This window comes from Taeniopygia guttata, chromosome 1 (assembly GCF_048771995.1).
Source record: "Taeniopygia guttata chromosome 1, bTaeGut7.mat, whole genome shotgun sequence".
NCBI lineage: Eukaryota > Metazoa > Chordata > Aves > Passeriformes > Estrildidae > Taeniopygia > Taeniopygia guttata.
Window position 1 is genome coordinate 19,314,849 of NC_133024.1, and position 16,413 is coordinate 19,331,261.

Consider the following 16,413-nt stretch of genomic DNA (forward strand, 5'->3'; position numbering starts at 1 on the left):
GGCCGCCAGAGTGGGGCTGTGGTTGATTCTTTTGACAAAAAACTGATATCCTGCATAAAAGCGGGATTTGGATCAGTCCAAAGCTCCAGATCCAAAGATCTGATTTGGATCAGATCCAAAGCTAAATTGGATCAGTCCCAGTGGCCACCTAGCTTAGCATCGCATCTCCTGCAATGGAAAACAGGGTTCCTTGTCATGGCAGCTGGGGCCAAGCTGTACATAAGGGTCTAATTAAGGAGGAATAAGTAGCATCCTCATATGGCTCAGCCACGCAACAGGGCTGCTGTACCATGTTGGAGATTGTAGAACTATGGAATAGGTAGGGCTGGAAAAGGCCTCCAAGGTCATTGAGTCCCACAGTGCTGCAAGGCTACCACTAACCCATGTCCCCAAGTGCCACATCCACACGGCTTTAAATCTCTCTAGGTGTGGGGACTCCGCCTCTGCCCTGGGCAGCTGGGCCAGGGCTGGACAGCCCTTTTGGGGTCGGACGGGGCTTGGATCAACCTGATCTATTGGAAGGTTCCCCCGGCCATGGCAGGGGGTGGGACTGGATGGGTTGTAAGGTCGCTCCCAACCCAAATCCTGCGATTCCATGATGCGAAGACCTTCTGCGCGTGATAGGGACTGCACTTCCCAGCGTGCCGCACGGCGCGAGCGTCCGGACTTCCTCCCGCACGACCAATCAGGGGCGCCCAGGTGTCGCGGGCGGGGCGGGGGTGGAGGCGGCGAGAAGATGGCGGCCAAGAGCGGCCGGAACGGGCTCCTGGACAAGGTACCGTGCGAGGGGTTCCTGAGCCGCCCCGAGCGTCCTCTGCCCCGGCCGGGGCCCCGGGAAGCGCCCCGCCGGCCCCGGGCTTCCACCTTTCACTCCGGGGTATCCTTCCCTCAGCCCTGAGCATCCCATCCCTCAGCATCCCCCCTCCGCATCCTCCCTCCAGCCCTGGTCATGCCCCTCCAACTGCTGTAGATGCTTGTATAAGCAAAAATAAATAGTGAAAAGAATTCGACCCCGTTCTCTTACGGCAAAGGCTGTGGCTTCCAATTAGCATGTGTGCTAATTAACACTGGAAGACAATGCTTCAGAAGCAGACAGCTAAAATATTTAGTACCGTATGCTGGTGTGCGAGCTCTGTCCCAGTTTTCCATGATTTTTAGATCCTTCTGGCCGCTGCTTTTGTGCCTCATGAAGCTCGTGGACACGCAGTGACATTCACTGTGTGCCTAAGAATTCCCACGTGCCGGGCCTGGGGGATAGCTGGGCTTTTCCCTCTGCGGCTGCAGGAGGAGCAGATAGAATTCTGCATCATATTTTAAAGTGGTTTTGCTCCTTCCAGAGGAGGGAAAGGAGTTTTTTGGACTGGTTGTTAATCAATCCAGCTTGGGAGCTTCCGGAGCGGGGAAATAACACGAGTGAAATTGAGGGTTGCTTTACTGACAGCTAAGATTCCAGCTCCAGGCACTGATCCGTTTGAAACAAGAGACGACTTAGGATACTCAGGGCTCAGATTAATGTGACACCAAAAAACAGTGTAGCTCAGGGGAAGGTGGGCCCCTTGGAAAAGCTGAGCTGTTGTACATGTCCATTGTTACTGGGGCGGGAACCCATTCCTGCAGGAGATTTGAATAAATGTGAAGCGTGACAGAGTCCTCTGCTTCTGTTCCAGAGAATCGTTTTAACTGAAATTCTCTGTTTATGCCTTCTAAATCTTCCCTCGTACCAAGATAGTTGGGGATTCTCAAAAGTTTCCTCCATGAGCCAGGAGTCTGTGTGTAGTAGTGTGGCACGGAAAGCAGGACTACATCCAAAGGCAGGAATCCAGCCCAGCTGTCACTTCCTGGGGAGAGCAGCAGAAGCAGCAAAAGCGGGAGCCAAATGAAACCTGCTGCCACGTTGTGGAACCAAATGAAACCTGAGAGAAGGTGTATACGTTGAAACCCACCCAGAAACAGGCACGGTGCTGCTCAGGCAGCTTTTGGCTGCAGATTCCCTCTGTCCGGCCAGGTTTTCCCAAATAGGCAGCCGCTGTCTGGTGTGCCCCCTCTCCTGGTGCCCGTGTTGGGATGAAATTGCCCTCACCCCACACTTTCCATTGCAGTGGAAGATTGATGACAAGCCAGTAAAAATTGACAAATGGGATGGTTCAGCTGTGAAAAACTCCTTGGACGACTCTGCCAAAAAGGTAGGTTCTCTCTCTGCTGAGTTGTCCCTCTTGGGAAGCTCTCTGATTTTCTTTCCTGCTTTTTGGGGGTTGGTTGTGCCCACAGCCATGGCAGGTCTGTATCATCTCTTGTGATTCCCATGTGTTTGTGTCTGACAGGGATCAACTAATCATCAATTAATGTCTGAAGCAGACATTAATTCCCCACAAACCTTCTGCTCAGTTTGCCTGTGTCACTGGGATTGTTCCCTTCAACCCCTTCCCAAATTCCTGGAAAGCTCGCCATAGGCTCGGCTGCCTGTTTCTCCCACAGGTGCTCCTGGAGAAGTACAAATACGTGGAAAATTTCCACTTGATCGATGGCCGCCTCATCATCTGCACAATCTCTTGTCTCTTCGCTGTCGTCGCTCTGATTTGGGATTACCTGCACCCTTTTCCTGAATCCAAACCAGTTCTTGCCTTCTGTGTTGTCTCATATCCTTTGCAGACCTCGTCATGGTTATACGAAAGGGGTTTGATTTTCCCTTCTGGATATTCCCATCTTCAGACCTGTGGGAATTAGACTTCCTGTCATGTGGAGATCAGCTGACAGTCAGACAGTTTTCATGTGATGGGAAAATTCCTGCCTGTCTGGCCCCTAAATTTGGGTGGTCTGAAGCAGATCCTTTTTTATTATTCTATCCATAGTCTGGTTACAGACACATTTGCTTTTCCCTAATACCACAGGTCAAATACTGAGAGGGAAGGAGGAAATTCTTGCCTCTGCAGAGGGATCTGGACAGGCTGGATCCACAGGCTGAGGTCACTCCATGAGGCTCAGCAATGCAAAGGAGTAGTGGTGGCCTTGGCTGGAGGAATGGTGGACTCAGGAATGGTTGGACTCAGTGGTCTCAGAGATGTTTTCCAACCTAAACAATTCTGTGATCCTAAGGATTTTCTTTGTTCCTGGCTGTTCTGGGTGGCTTTCAGAACAAATGGGTGACTTGTCTTGCAGCACTTGAAATTACTTAATTCCAAAAAGCGAAAGAGGAATTGCTCGGTCTGTGCTTAGGAGGAATGCCCACTCGTTCTGTGCCTTGTTCAGTCTCAAGTTTTCCCACTATCTCCCAGCAAATATCAGAGAATCCCAGACTGGTTTGGGTGGGAAGGGACCTTAATGCTCATCCAGTTCCACCCCCTGCCATGGGCAGGGACACTTCCACTAAACCAGGTTGCTCCAAGCCCCATCCAGCCTGGCCTTGGACACTTCCAGGGAGTGAGTAATGAATTATTAAAGTTTAAATGTATTACCTAATTTCTCATGCTGATGAAGCATCGGCCAAACCCCACAGTGTCTGAGGGGATCTGAGCGACTTCTCTGCCTAATTTCCGCTTCTCCTTGCACCTTCCCAATTTCCTTAACTTCCTCTGCACGTATTTTGTGATGATGGGAATCCTGACCATTTATACCTCATACAAAGAGAAGAGCATTTTCCTGGTGGCTCACAGGAAGGACCCAGCCGGGATGGATCCCGACGACGTCTGGCAGCTCTCCTCCAGCCTCAAACGGTATCGCTCGCTCTGGCAGCCCGGGCTCCCTAGAGATCACCCAAAATACTGCCTTTTCTTTTGAAACCCACCAACCCATCCTGCTCCATCAAAAACTATGTCCTGGTCCAGGAACGGGAGCAGCCCCAAGTGGTTTTCTGCCACCAGTGTTCTTGTTTAACTTCTCTTTAAAGTGGAGTATAAAGTCCTTTAGTTGTGTTAACTGTGAGTGCCCAGTCAGGACCTCCAGCCCGGGAGGGTTTTCCCCTCAGCCAGAAGGGGCTCTTGAGATCCCGCTCTGAGGTGTGTCTGCCTCCCACAGGTTCGATGACAAGTACACCCTGAAGCTGACCTTCATCAGCGGGAAAACCAAACAGCAGAGGGAAGCCGAGTTCACCAAATCCATTGCCAAGTTCTTCGATAACAACGGCACGTTAGTCATGGAGGCCTACGAGCCAGAGGTGTCCAAGCTGCACGACAGCCTGGCCCTGGAGAGGAAAACAAAATGATTTCAGAGCCCACCACCTCCTGGCAGCCTGCTAAATTAACACCAATAAAGTCAAATGGCAAAGAAAGCAAATCATGGCCTCTGTTTTTGTCCTGAAGTCCTATTCCATTTTGGATAAGCAGGAATTTTCATCTTGGACCCAAGATTTGTTGAAGCTCATGGCTAAGCTTGGTGTCTGTGCCTGCCTTCCAAGCTCTGAGGTGGACTCCAAAATTGGATTTTGGAGACCCTCAGGAGGGGAAACACATCAATGCTGCCCCAGCGTCCTCTGCTTTACCTGGCAGTGCTTTAACCCATGGCTCTGTGTCCAGGGGGCTTTACCCATCTCAACTTTCCGTTGTCTGTAGGAGTTCAGGACAAAACCCTTCTGTGAAACAACCATCCCCTCGCACCCAAGTTTGCTTTATTTTTGTATTTATCTAAGTGGGGGTGGAGGGTTGTTTTATAAAAAACCCTTTTCTGTGTTGGAGGGGAGAATCAAATATGCTACTTCTGTGTCCTCAGCCACAAAGCTTCTCAGAAAGTGTAAAAGATTTTCCAAGCTGTGTCTGTCTGTCCCGCGGTTACCTTCTGGCATCTCCCATTCCAAGTGTCCCTTCTATAAACTGGCATTTTTTAAAAGAGAGATTTTTTTTTGGGGTTGTTTTTTTTCAATAAAAGGGAAGAACAGACATCAAACGTGTCCTGGAGCATCTCTGGGGTGTTTGACGCTTGGGGAGGGAATCCCAGTTCACAAAATCCTCAAGGCTGGAAGAATCCTGGCATTCCCATGGCACCACAACAGTCTTGTCACCTAAACCTCATCCCCAGGTGCCACAGGATGAGGATGACTCCTCTTTTTATCTTGTAGAGCTGGTTGGGCTTGTCTGCCTTACCTTAAGGAACCCCCAGATGGACCCTCCTGCTTTTCCGGCCCTCCCTCTGCACACGTGTCCCACGGGGGCGCCCGGCAGGGGATTCTCCTGGCATTCCTCTTGGCTCCCCTCCCGCCTGTTGGGGAGAAGGTCGGGACTTCTCGGCAGTGGCTCCACCAGTCAGTCTCCTCCTGGTATCCCACCATTCCGCAGGAGCGCCGGAGGAGGAGCACATCATCCGCTCGCACCTGCACAGGTACTGTCCCTGCTGCCCGCCAGGCTCTGGTATCGCGACAGCGGGATCCTCGCCCGCTTCCTTGGCCCGCCGAGCGCCTGATGCGGCCCTCCCCCGGCTCCGGGAGCTGCAGGAAGAGGCGGAGCGGGGCGGCCCCGGCGCGGCGGCGGCGAGAGGAGCGGGGTGTGCGGGGATGGGGGGATGCGGCAATGTAGGGGGGAGTGCGGGGGATGGAGGAGTGCGGGGGAGCCGCGGCACGGAGGAGATGGGAGGGTCGGTGCTTGTGAGGTGCAGGGCGGTGCAGGGGGATGGGACTGGGACTGGACTGGGGCTGGGGGGGTCACCGGAGTGTAGCGGAGTTGGGCTGCGGGGGTGTCGGGTGGTACACGGCGAGAATCTGGGTACTGCAGGTGGATGGGGGCGACCAAGGGGGTCAGGACATGTGAAGGGAGATGCACGGAGTGGGTGTCTGTCACTGCGGGGGTCAGTGCATGCTGGGCTGTAGGGGGTTTGTGCTGTGGGCGAGCGTAGGGATATGGGGGGGTGCAGGGTGGAATCCAGGTTGGAGGGATGCGTGGGGGACTGCGGGTTCACGGGGAACGGAGGGGTGCACGGGCACAGGGACTCTGGGCTACTGCCACCGGGGGAGCTTAAGGCACTGGGAGCTCGGGGGTCCTGGTGTGGTGCAGGAGGCGCATAGCCCTTGGGAAGAGGCGGGAGGTGGCACCGTGGGTGGAGCAGGGGAGCCTGTGCAGTACAGGGGAGCAGCACAGACAGGCAGGAGGCGCTCTGCTCTCACCCCACTCTCCCACCCTGCTCAGGTCCCAGGGGGAACCTCAGGGCAGCCACCATGTCCCAGACCACCACCTGCCTCAAGGTGAGCCTTCATCCCTATCCACGCCGTACAGGTCACCCCCTCTTTTGCTGGGATTTAGTCCTTTACATCTGGCTTTCCCACCCTTCCAGCAGCAGGGGGATGGCGGGGAGAGCCCTCCACCGCTGCCACCACCACCAGTATCCCTGCACGTTTTCCCTCCAGAGACGCTGTTCCGACAGGCAGGTGGGGTCACCTACCGCATCCCGGCTCTGCTCTACGTCCCCCTAGATGATTCCTTCCTGGCCTTTGCCGAGAAACGCTCCTCGGCCCGGGACGAGGATGCCAAGTACCTGGTGCTGCGGCGAGGCTGCCAGCATGGCACCTCAGTCAAGGTAAAATCCCCCTGGGCTGTAGGAACAAGAGATGGGCGCGATGCTGGGTGGCTCGAAGGTGCAGCAACCCCGTGGCTAAGCCCCATTTCCCTTCTTGCCAGCAGTGGGGTCCCATGGAGGAGCTGTCGGCATTGGCACTGCCCGGTCACCGCACCATGAACCCCTGTCCTCTCTACGATGCCAGGAGCAGCACCGTCTTCCTCTTCTGCATCTGCGTGGAGCAGGGGAAGACGGAGCGGTGCCAGATCTGGAGCGGCTGCAGCGCCGCGCGCCTCTGCTTCGCCATCAGCGCCGACGGCGGCCGCAGCTGGAGCACGCTGCGGGACGTGACGGATGAGGCCATCGGCGCTGACCTGTCCCGCTGGGCCACCTTCGCCGTGGGGCCGGGCCACGGGCTACAGCTGGACTCAGGGCGGCTGGTGGTGCCGGCCTATACCTACTACGTGCACGGCTGTCTGTGTGGGGCCCTGCGGCTGCCCTGCTTCACCTGCCAGCATTCCCTTGTCTTCTACAGCGACGACGGCGGGCGCTGCTGGCACAAGGGCGCCCTGCTGGGCGGCCAGCGGACGGGCGAGTGCCAGGTGGCCGAGGTCGGCGGCCCGCGGCAGCCCGTGCTGTACTGCAGCGCCCGGGCGCCGCGGGGCTGCCGGGCCGTGGCACTCAGCACCGACCTCGGGCTGAGCTTCCAGCAGCCGGCGCCATGCGTGGCACTGGGCGAGCCGCCGGGGGGCTGCCAGGGCAGCGTGGTCAGCTTCGCTGCGCCTGCCCGCTCCGCCGGGGCGCCCACCTGGTTGCTCTACTCCCACCCCACTGACCGGCAGCGCCGGCGCGATTTGGGCCTCTATGTCAACCCCTCGCCGCTGGATGGGGCGGGCTGGCAGCAGCCCTGGGTGCTGCACGCCGGGCCGGCCGGCTACTCCGACCTGGCCGTCTGCCCTGGCGGCGTTTTTGGGTGCTTGTTTGAGAGCGGCGCCAGCAGCGCCTGCGAGGAGATCACCTTCTGCCTCTTCACTCTGGACCCCTCTGGCGATCAGGACCTCAAGGCTCCCTAAAATTGACCCATTTTAGGCAGTGCGGTCACTCCTGAGCATCGGCAGCCGGATCCAGTGAGCGCGGCAGTGCCGAGAGCTCACTGGGATATTTCAAGTGCACCGGAGGCTCAGCGTCGTGTACCTTTTATTTAATTATGTCTTTTTAATCACCTGTCAGATGTTGTTGGTGACCTGCGGCAGTGGAGGATCTGCTCTGGCTTGGCCGAGAGGGATGCCAGCACAGCATAGGAAGTGCCGCTGCCTCTCCAAAAATCAGCATTTTTCACCTGGTAGCAGCTGAAAAGCAGAAGGTGCCAGCAAGAGCAGCTGATTCCCTGAGGGAAAAGTACCCAGAAATCTTGGTTTAGTTAGAAGGTGGCAAAGGATTCCCAGTTTTTACCATTTTTTATCCTGTTTTCTTCACTTGACTGCTTAGACTGAGTTTCTCCCTGCCTCCTGGGAAAAAGCTCTCAAATCTTGTTTGAGTGGGGGGGGAGAGGAGTGTTGAGAGGTGTTTCATTCTGCTCCATAGGGAACAGGTTGTAGCATCCCAACAGTGACAGTGACCTCACATCCCCGTGCCGATGTCAAATAAAATTCTCCCAAAACACGTGAAATCCAGTCAATACAGAGAAAATCCCAACGGAGCTGACCCTGCTCCAGAAAGATGCAGGATGGCCCCAAGCGTGGCACCTCGCACTCCAATCTGGTGCTGTGTTTTGTGTGTGGAGAGGCGGGATGGGGGCAGACAGGATGAGTGCAAGGCAGGATGGGCAGTATCGAGACGGGCACAGGCAGGACGTGGACACGGATGGGCAGGATGGGGGCAAGATGTAATGGGGACAGGCAGGATGGAGCCAGACAAGAGAACAACGGGAGATAAAATGGGACAGACAGAAGCAGGCAGACAGGATGAGGCTGAGGACAGAGCAGGATGGGGCCAGGACAGAACAAGGAAAGGGGCAGGGACTGACAGGATGAGGCTGGGGCCGGACAGGGACAGATAAGAGGGGGACAAGTAGGATAGGGACAGAGGGGCAGATTGGAATGGGGGCAGGGACGAGTAGGACGGCGACCAGCACCACACCGTCCTCCCCAGGCGGCGTGGCGGATCTGGCGCACGCCCCACCCTTTCCCCCCCAAAGGCGGGGCCTCTCCGCCCCTTCTCCCGCCGGCGGCGGCGGTGGCAGCCGGTTGCGGGCGCTGCGGCTCGGGGCACGGCTAACACCGGGAGTGCTGGGGGCACTGCTGGGGCTACTGGGGGCTCGGGGGGCGGAGGTACAGGGTGTACTGGAGGTAGTTGGGTGCTGGGACCGGAGGTACAGGGTATACTGGAGGTGTTTGGGATACTTTGGAGCACCGGGGCCACTGAGGATACTGGGGGTGCTGGGGCTACTGCTGGGACTAGGGGCGCTAGACTGGGGATGCTGGGGGTTCTGGGGGCGCTGCTGGCGCCCCCCGCCCCGGCCGAGACGTTCTCTGCGATGCTGAGCGTGCGGGGAGCGCTGGGCGCCGAGCTCAGCTCCGCCGGCTCCGCTCTTACCTGCGGGACGAGAGCTCCCGCCTGCGCCCCCTCCGCAGGTACCGGGACCCCCCAATCGCGCCGCGGCCACGGGTGGGGCACCCGCAGCATCCGCTACCCTCCAGCCACCCATCCCGCCCCCCAGCTCCAGGTGTGGCTGGTTCCCTGGCTACGAGGAGGGGTTAACCCATCCCCACCTTCCCCGCAGCACCCAATTTTTGGGGGTGGCCCTAAATAAGAGGGTGTGGAAGGACGGGAAGCTGAGACTGGACGTGGCTCAGGCCCCCCCTTCCCCCAGCTGTGTCCCAGGAGGAGGACATGGTCCCCCCACCCATAGGGATCTGGGTGGCAGCGTCCCCAAGGCATGGGCCATTCCCACAGTCCCACCAGGGCTGGGTCGGACAATCCCTCAGCTCTGGCTTGGCCAAAGAGCGGACGCTGAGGCAAAGCTGCCCAACAACGGGGGCACTCAGCCCTCACCCGGGCAGTGTCAACACTGAGGAGCATCAAAGTGTCCTCCTGTGGGTGCCCTGTAGGTTCTATGAGAAGGTCCAGGCACTGCACCAGGACCCCGAGGCCTCGGTGGACAACCCCTTATTGGCCTTCAGCCTCATCAAGCGCCTCCACTCTGACTGGCCCAACATCATCTACAACGATGAGGCCACCAGGAACACCCAGGGTACAGGGAAGATGCTCAGCTTTGTGTCCCCTCTGTTACCCAGGCCAGGAAATGGATGGAGGGGCTGGGGAACAGGTGGAGAAGCAAGAAAATTGTTGGAGGAGCGGAATGGATGGATGAGCAGGATGTGGGATCCCCAGGGAAATGAGCTGATAAGGGCAATTGTGCCTCATAATTTCATTAATTTCACCTCTTTCCCACCCTGCAGCACTCCATGCTGGCCTCAGGGAAGTGGAGCAGGAGCTGCCTGGAGCTGAGGACCTGGATGGGGCAGCCAGGGCGCTGATGTGGCTGCAGGACGTCTACGCAACTGAGCGTCAAGGGCTTGGCCAATGGCGTCTTCCAGAGAGCTGGGCACCCACCCCTCTACAGCCCTGGCTGGCGCGCCTCCCTCTTTGCCGACGACTGCTTCCACGTGGGAAAGGTGAGGGAGAGCCCCGTAAGCCTCCACAAAGCTTCTCCAGCCTGGGGCGTTGCTTCCATAGGGATGGACATGGGGGTTTCTTTACATGAGATGGAAGTGCAGGTGCAAACAGGGATGGAGATTGAGGTGGGAATGGAACTAGAAAGGAAGGGATGGGACAGGATGGGGATGATGTGGGAGAGAACAGGAATGGAGATGGCAATAGGAAAGCAATAGATGCAATGGTATGGGTGGGAATTGCAGTGGGATGGGATGGGATGGGATGGCCCAGCTGGCAGGTGCAGGTGACGTGTTGCCCCACAGGTGGCCTATGACACAGGTGACTATTACCACTCCATTGCATGGCTGGAGGAGGCTGTCAGCCTCTTCCACCTCTCCTATGGCAGCTGGAACCTGGAGGACCGGAGCAGCCTGGAGGATGCTCTGGACCATCTGGCCTTCTCCTACTTCATGGTACAACCACGAGTCACCTCCTCATCCCCAGTGTCCAGTAGAGCCAAACCATGTGTGGGAGGATGGATGGGGTCTCCACTCCCGCATCCAGGCTGAAAACATCTCTCATGCCTTGAGCCTCTCCAGGGAGTTTCTCCGCTATGGTATGTGGGACAACCCTGGATGCAGCAGGAAGAGGGAAAAGATCTTGGGATGTCCCCATCATCTCTGCATGGCAACAACCTCCCTCACCCCATTTCTTGCCCCCATCTGGGATAATTGTCCAGGGACCGATGCCAGGGAAGGGGGTTGATGGGGATGGAGCATTCTGGGTGATACCATCTCCCCAGCAGATCCCAGTAACCAAAGGGTGTCGAGGAACGTGGCCAAGTACAAGAAGCTGCTGGAGATGGGGATGGGGGCAAGTGCCAGGCCCCTGCAGCGCCCCAACAGCACCCACCTGCAGACCCGTGACGCCTACGAGGAGCTGTGCCAGCACCCCAGGGGGCAGGTGGGACTGGCAGGGGTGCCATTGTTCCCCACTACCACTGTCCCCCTTTCACCCCCTCCTTGCTCCTCTTCCTCCTCAGCCAGACCCAGAGCAGCTCCTGCACCTCAGCTGCTCCTACGAGACCAACGACAGCCCGTTCCTCCTCCTCCAGCCTGCCAAGAAGGAGATGGTCTGGATCCAGCCCCATGTGGCTCTGTACCATGATTTCATTACCGATGCTGAGGCTGAGACTATTAAGGGCTTGGCAGGGCCCTGGGTGAGCCATCCCCGTCCCCAGGGATGTCCCTTTCCTGCAGCCCAGGAGATCATGATCCAGGGTGAATGCAGAGATAGGAGGGGTTTTAGGGCCAAAGCCGGAGTTCAGATGGGATGGGGCTTGGAGCAACCTTGTCTAGTGGAAGGTGTCCCTGCCTATGGCAGGGGGTGGAACTGGATGATCTTGGAAGGCCCCTTCCAACCCAAAGCACTCTAGGATTAAATGAGACCCTGAGGATAATGACTCCCATTCCATGTGAACCTCTCAAAAGACTTTTCGGAAGAAACCAGATCCACAGATGCACCTAAACCACTTCCCAACCAGGCTTGACTCGGTGACTCCACCTGCCATCACTGCTTCCCTCACCCCAGCGAGACACCTTGGGGTGGGACGTTGGGTAACCAGCTGGTTCAAACCCACCAACTGCCACCCTGACTATGGCCCCTGCTCAGTGTGAGGGTCCCCATGTGTGGCAACATGCACCCCCCATGTGTCCTTCAGCTGCAGAGATCCGTGGTTGCCTCTGGGGAGAAGCAGCAGAAAGCCGAATACTGGATAAGCAAGAGGTAGTAACCGCCCCTCCCTCATCCTCCAGCCAGTGGCACCTGGCCCGTGGCTCCGTGGTCACCTGTGAGGTGGCAGTGAAGCCATGCTGGGGAGGCCTGGCCCCTGCAGCAGTGCCCTGAGGGTGAAGCCCAGCCACAGATGAATTCGGGTAGCTGACGAGTGGTGGTCCCACAGCACCTGGCTGAAGGACACGGTCGACCCTGTGGTGCACGCATTGGATCAGCGCATCATCGCTGTCACTGGCCTGGACCTGTGGCCACCCTATGCTGAGTACCTGCAGGTGGTCAACTATGGCTTGGGAGGCCACTATGAGCCACACTTCGATCACGCCACGGTCAGGGAGCTGCCAGGGGGTGGGGGGACCATGGGGTGACACCCAGGGTGGTTCCTGTGGTGCTCCTGGGGTGGACTCAGGGGGTGGTCCCTGGGATATTCCTGGGGATGGGCCCTAGGTTGGCCTTTAGGGTGATTCCTCAGATGTTCCTGAAGGAGAACTCTTGGGTAGTCCCTCAGATATTCCTGGAGATGCTCCTCATGATGCCGCTGGGATGGTGCCCAAGGGAAGACTCCAAAGGGTCCCTGGGGATGTCCCCATGGTGATCTCTAGGTTATTCCCTGATATGTTCCTAGTGATGCAGCCTGGGATGGCCCCTGGCAGGGGTGGGATGGATGGGCTGAGGATGATGATGCTTGGGTGGGTGTCTGGGATATTCCTGGGAAGGGAGTGAAGGAGGGACAAAAAAAGAAGGGAGAAGGAGGGATTTTCTGTGGGGGGAACAATGTGGGGCAGCTTGGAGCTGCTGGGGTGTGAGGGGCCTCTGGGCTGAACTGTGTTAGTGCAGGACTGACTGTCCCCACAGGGCTGATTGTGCCCATCTCCCCTTTTGGAGCAGTCCACGAAGAGTCCCCTGTACAGAATGAAGTCAGGCAACAGGATTGCCACAGTCATGATCTATGTGAGTCCCCCCTCGTTTCCAAGCCTGGAGGGATGGCACTGGCTTGGCCCTCACAGGATATGGGGTGGGTGAGGGCAGCCCTAAAACACTGGAGTGCCTGGGAAGTGCCAATGTCTGTGGAGTATTCAGAAGCTTGTGCTGTGCCAAAGTGAGGGGAACAGAGCTGGGGCCCAAGAGAGGTTTTGTGCCTCGGTTTCCCTGTGCAAAGGAGCATTACAGGGAAGAGGGGATCCATGGCTCCTATTTTTGCTCCTTTTCCAGCTGAGTGCAGTGGAGGCTGGAGGCTCCACTGCTTTCATCTATGCCAACTTCAGCGTGCCTGTGGTCAAGGTGAGGGGTCACGAGGAATCGCTGAGGGCAGGGAAGGGAGGGTGCTGCTCTCTGTATCTCAGCTCTCACAGGGAGTTGTGCTCAAGCCTCTCCTGATGCCAAACCTCAGCCCTGGGCTCCCTACTCTGTTTTGGGGTGCTAAAATTCAGTCTTGGGTATCCCAGCTTTGTTTTAGGGTACCAAACCCATTTCTGCTCCACAGAATGCGGCTCTTTTCTGGTGGAACCTGCGGAGGAATGGGAATGGTGATGGGGACACCCTCCACGCCGGCTGCCCCGTCCTGGCCGGGGACAAGTGGGGTGAGAGGAGCTACCAGGTGTCACCCTGGGGTGACATGAGGCTGAGCTCCACTGACAGGGAGGCAAGAGGGACTGGGAATGCACAAATACACTGGATAACAGGGAAAAAGTTCCCCAATGAGAAAGGTGCAGAGGGAATGGAACAGACAGGGGTCCGTGTCCTTGTCTGTTCCAGTGGTGAATAAGTGGATCCATGAACACGGGCAGGAGTTCCAGCGGCCGTGCAGTGCTGACCCACACGACTGAGCCGCCGTGGGATCACAGATGTGACATCTGCAGGTGGCAAAGCCACCCCGGCACAGCGGAGAGAAGAAGGGAGGGAAGGGGTAGCAGCGGAGCAGGGGGTGATCGGGAGGGGCGCTTGCTCAACCACGGCCAAACTGGGCGGAAATAAGGTCAAAAGACACTAAACCGGAGTCTGTCCTGAGGTGCCAAGCCCTATGCCTGGGGCTCCCCATCTGTTTTGGAATGCCAAAATCCGGTCTCAGGGAGAAGGCAGCTCCTTCCAGCCATCCTGGTCCCACACCTGACTGCAGACAAGCTTCCTTCCTGCACCCCGACCGCAGCCCCGACGCGACTGGAAGTCGAAGAGCAAGGGGCAGGCAGCCGGGGTGGGCAGCGCACGGGGCCCGGGCAGGAGCCCGCGCCCAGCCGGCCCCTCCGTGGGCGACTGCCCGAGAGCAGGGAGGGATCGGCTGCGGCACCGCAGCTGCCCAGCTCTGGCCAGCCCCATTGTCCCGGCGGGTTTCCTGTTCCCTGGTCCCTGCTCCGTGCCCAGCCATGCCTGCTGTGGCTGTGGCTTCAGCAGGGAGCCTCCGCGACCTTTCCCAAAGCCTCCCTGCCCGGCGGTCCGCGGGGCCGTGCGGCCCGGGCTCCCTCAGCCTGCTTCGCTGGCCTGGGCTTTGTTAGCCTAGGCAATCGGGTTGGCCTTTTTTATCCTGGCCTAGGAGATTGTGGGGGCAATCCTTCGGCCGTTTGTTTTTTTTTTTTACCCCCGAGCTGTTCGGTTCGGTTTTGGTCCAAGATCACAGAGCCGGTGGGAGGAGCACCGGCCGAGACGGGAGGGCAGGCCCGGCCGTGCCCGGCCTCGGACCTCAGCACAGCCGAGCCAACCAAACCCAGCGGCTTCATCTGCAGCGAGGAGGGGACCCCGCTATAAATCCAGCAGTTTCCCTCCCCTGTTTTCCCCGAGCTGCTGCGTGCACCCTTTGTGTTTGCCCTTCCCTGAGGCAGCAGCGGCCGCCATTTTTCTCCCTCCTCACCACGTTGCGGCAGTTGTGGGCTTTTTTCCCTTTCTCTGGAATTTTGTTTTGTTTTGTTGCAGTTTTTTGTTTGTTCTGAAATGAAAGATTTTCCAGAGATCACTTGAGCTAACAAAATGAATGTATCAAAAATGAATGTATCAAAAATGAATATATCAAAAATGAATGTATCATGTTTGTAGAATCATGTGTTGAATTTTAAGAAACCTCTGCACAAAAGGCATAGGAAAGAAAACAAAGATCTTTAAAGCTTCTTGCAAAAAGACAAATACCGGAAAAGACCAGGAATGCAAAGAATTCAGACACGGAAGCCCCTCTGTCTCCAAACATGTCAAGGATGATGGACTTATCCAGATAAGATAGCAAAGGACCAAAAGCGCAAGCGCAGAGGAGAAGAGTTCAAAAGTTCAATGCAGAGGAAGATGATGGTCTAAGACTCAAAGACTACCAGGGACCCCCATAAAAGCCCCCACAAAAAAACCACGTATGCCCAGAAGGGCGTGAACCTATTTAGCATGAGAGGCGAAGACAGGCGGGGCCAGGGGTTGAATATGCATAGAAAAGTTGTGTAATGTATTGCATATGGAACACCTTTGTGAATAAAATTGGGGGGCAGACTTCAGCTCGGGGCACAAGATTTCGGAGAGTTATCTCACTTGTGCCGGGCGCTGTCATACATACCCACTTCATAACTACATCGAGTTGTGGAGTCTATTTATTTATTCCGCATGTCGCTTCAGTTCTTGTTTTTGTTTTGTTTTGGTTTTGGTTTTGTTTTGTTTTGTTTTATTCGGTTGGGGTGGTGAGGGCGGGGGGAGCACAGTGGTGTTAAGGTCAGACAATTCAATATTTAGCATTTATTCATTTGCTTTTCCCTCGCTGTGTGGGCACTCTGGGAAAAAACGATTGGGTTTTTTTCACTTTCATCCGCTACTGTTAACCTCCTATTGGCAGAAAGGGATTGTTGGAACCCTTTCTTTAGAAGCAGTATTCATTTCAGAGCGTTTTTCTCCTAAACTTGTCTCTAAACCGAGACACTCATGTAGGTGACATGTGGAATGAGATTCAAATCCTCCAGGATGGAAAGCCAGCTTTCCAGAGAGGTCACCATAACACCTCCTGGCCTTGCGTCTTTCCCAGCTGGAAGAGAAATGACAGAAATCTGGGAGGGGGATGGAAACAGAAGGCAGACCTCTCCCAAGGCTCTCCTTGCTTTGGGGCCAGATATGTGTTTATCACTCCATCCACCCATGGATTAACCCTTCCATAGGCTCACAGGGATAGTGGGTGAGCTGCAGGGAGCATTTGGGCAGGCCAGCAGGAGCTGGAGCACTGGGAAGAGGCTCCAGCAGCCCTTTGGGGCTGTTAAACCTGCTGGAATGTAAAACAGCCTGGAAGACGTCTAGTTTCTCCCAGTTCCTGCTTTTCAGTCAGTAACAAGCACCGCAGGACTCGGAGAAGGCTGAACAGAGCACAGATTACTCAACAGCCCCAGTTCTCCAGTTTATTACTTCCAGATGTTTCTGCACATATGGGAGTCACTGGTCACAGAAAGGAGGGGGGAAAGTGAAAGCTGTGGCTAAATTCCCCCCTCCTCTCCACACTGTGGTGCAGTGAAGGGATGGGGGAGCATTTTGGATGACAAGAGG

At 56.6% G+C, this 16,413-nt stretch overlaps 3 protein-coding genes across 16 annotated transcripts; all 3 read left to right on the top strand.

Annotated features, from left to right (window-relative positions):
- Nucleotides 1-626: 626 nt before the first annotated feature.
- On the top strand, nucleotides 627-4,269 carry SPCS2 (signal peptidase complex subunit 2). The gene is made up of 5 exons (XM_072924571.1): nucleotides 627-775; nucleotides 2,100-2,183; nucleotides 2,476-2,635; nucleotides 3,575-3,710; nucleotides 4,012-4,269. Exons 1-5 carry the CDS (start codon nucleotides 737-739, stop codon nucleotides 4,196-4,198), a joined length of 606 nt encoding a protein of 201 aa, XP_072780672.1. The 5' UTR covers nucleotides 627-736; the 3' UTR covers nucleotides 4,199-4,269.
- A 141-nt stretch (nucleotides 4,270-4,410) lies between these two features.
- On the top strand, nucleotides 4,411-8,143 carry NEU3 (neuraminidase 3). 14 transcript variants are annotated; one of them, XM_030264657.4, is made up of 4 exons: nucleotides 4,411-5,307; nucleotides 6,108-6,163; nucleotides 6,253-6,495; nucleotides 6,597-8,143. In XM_030264657.4, the coding sequence occupies exons 2-4, from the start codon at nucleotides 6,137-6,139 to the stop codon at nucleotides 7,545-7,547; spliced, it is 1,221 nt and encodes a 406-aa protein (XP_030120517.2). In that variant the 5' UTR covers nucleotides 4,411-5,307; nucleotides 6,108-6,136; the 3' UTR covers nucleotides 7,548-8,143. The 14 variants fall into 14 exon arrangements, with proteins under 14 accessions (XP_030120517.2, XP_030120532.2, XP_030120488.2 ...); XM_030264672.4 differs by having other exon boundaries at nucleotides 6,256-6,495; XM_030264628.4 differs by lacking the exon at nucleotides 4,411-5,307 and adding an exon at nucleotides 5,373-5,469.
- A 121-nt stretch (nucleotides 8,144-8,264) lies between these two features.
- P4HA3 (prolyl 4-hydroxylase subunit alpha 3) lies at nucleotides 8,265-15,461 on the top strand. Its single transcript, XM_072930132.1, is given in 16 exon segments — nucleotides 8,265-8,359; nucleotides 8,626-9,041; nucleotides 9,044-9,107; nucleotides 9,585-9,727; nucleotides 9,936-10,036; nucleotides 10,038-10,151; nucleotides 10,455-10,604; nucleotides 10,696-10,747; nucleotides 10,937-11,094; nucleotides 11,174-11,350; nucleotides 11,852-11,916; nucleotides 12,092-12,251; nucleotides 12,811-12,873; nucleotides 13,135-13,203; nucleotides 13,406-13,502; nucleotides 13,678-15,461. Coding segments are annotated over 16 exon segments (1,995 nt in total). The 3' UTR covers nucleotides 13,749-15,461.
- Nucleotides 15,462-16,413: the final 952 nt, after the last annotated feature.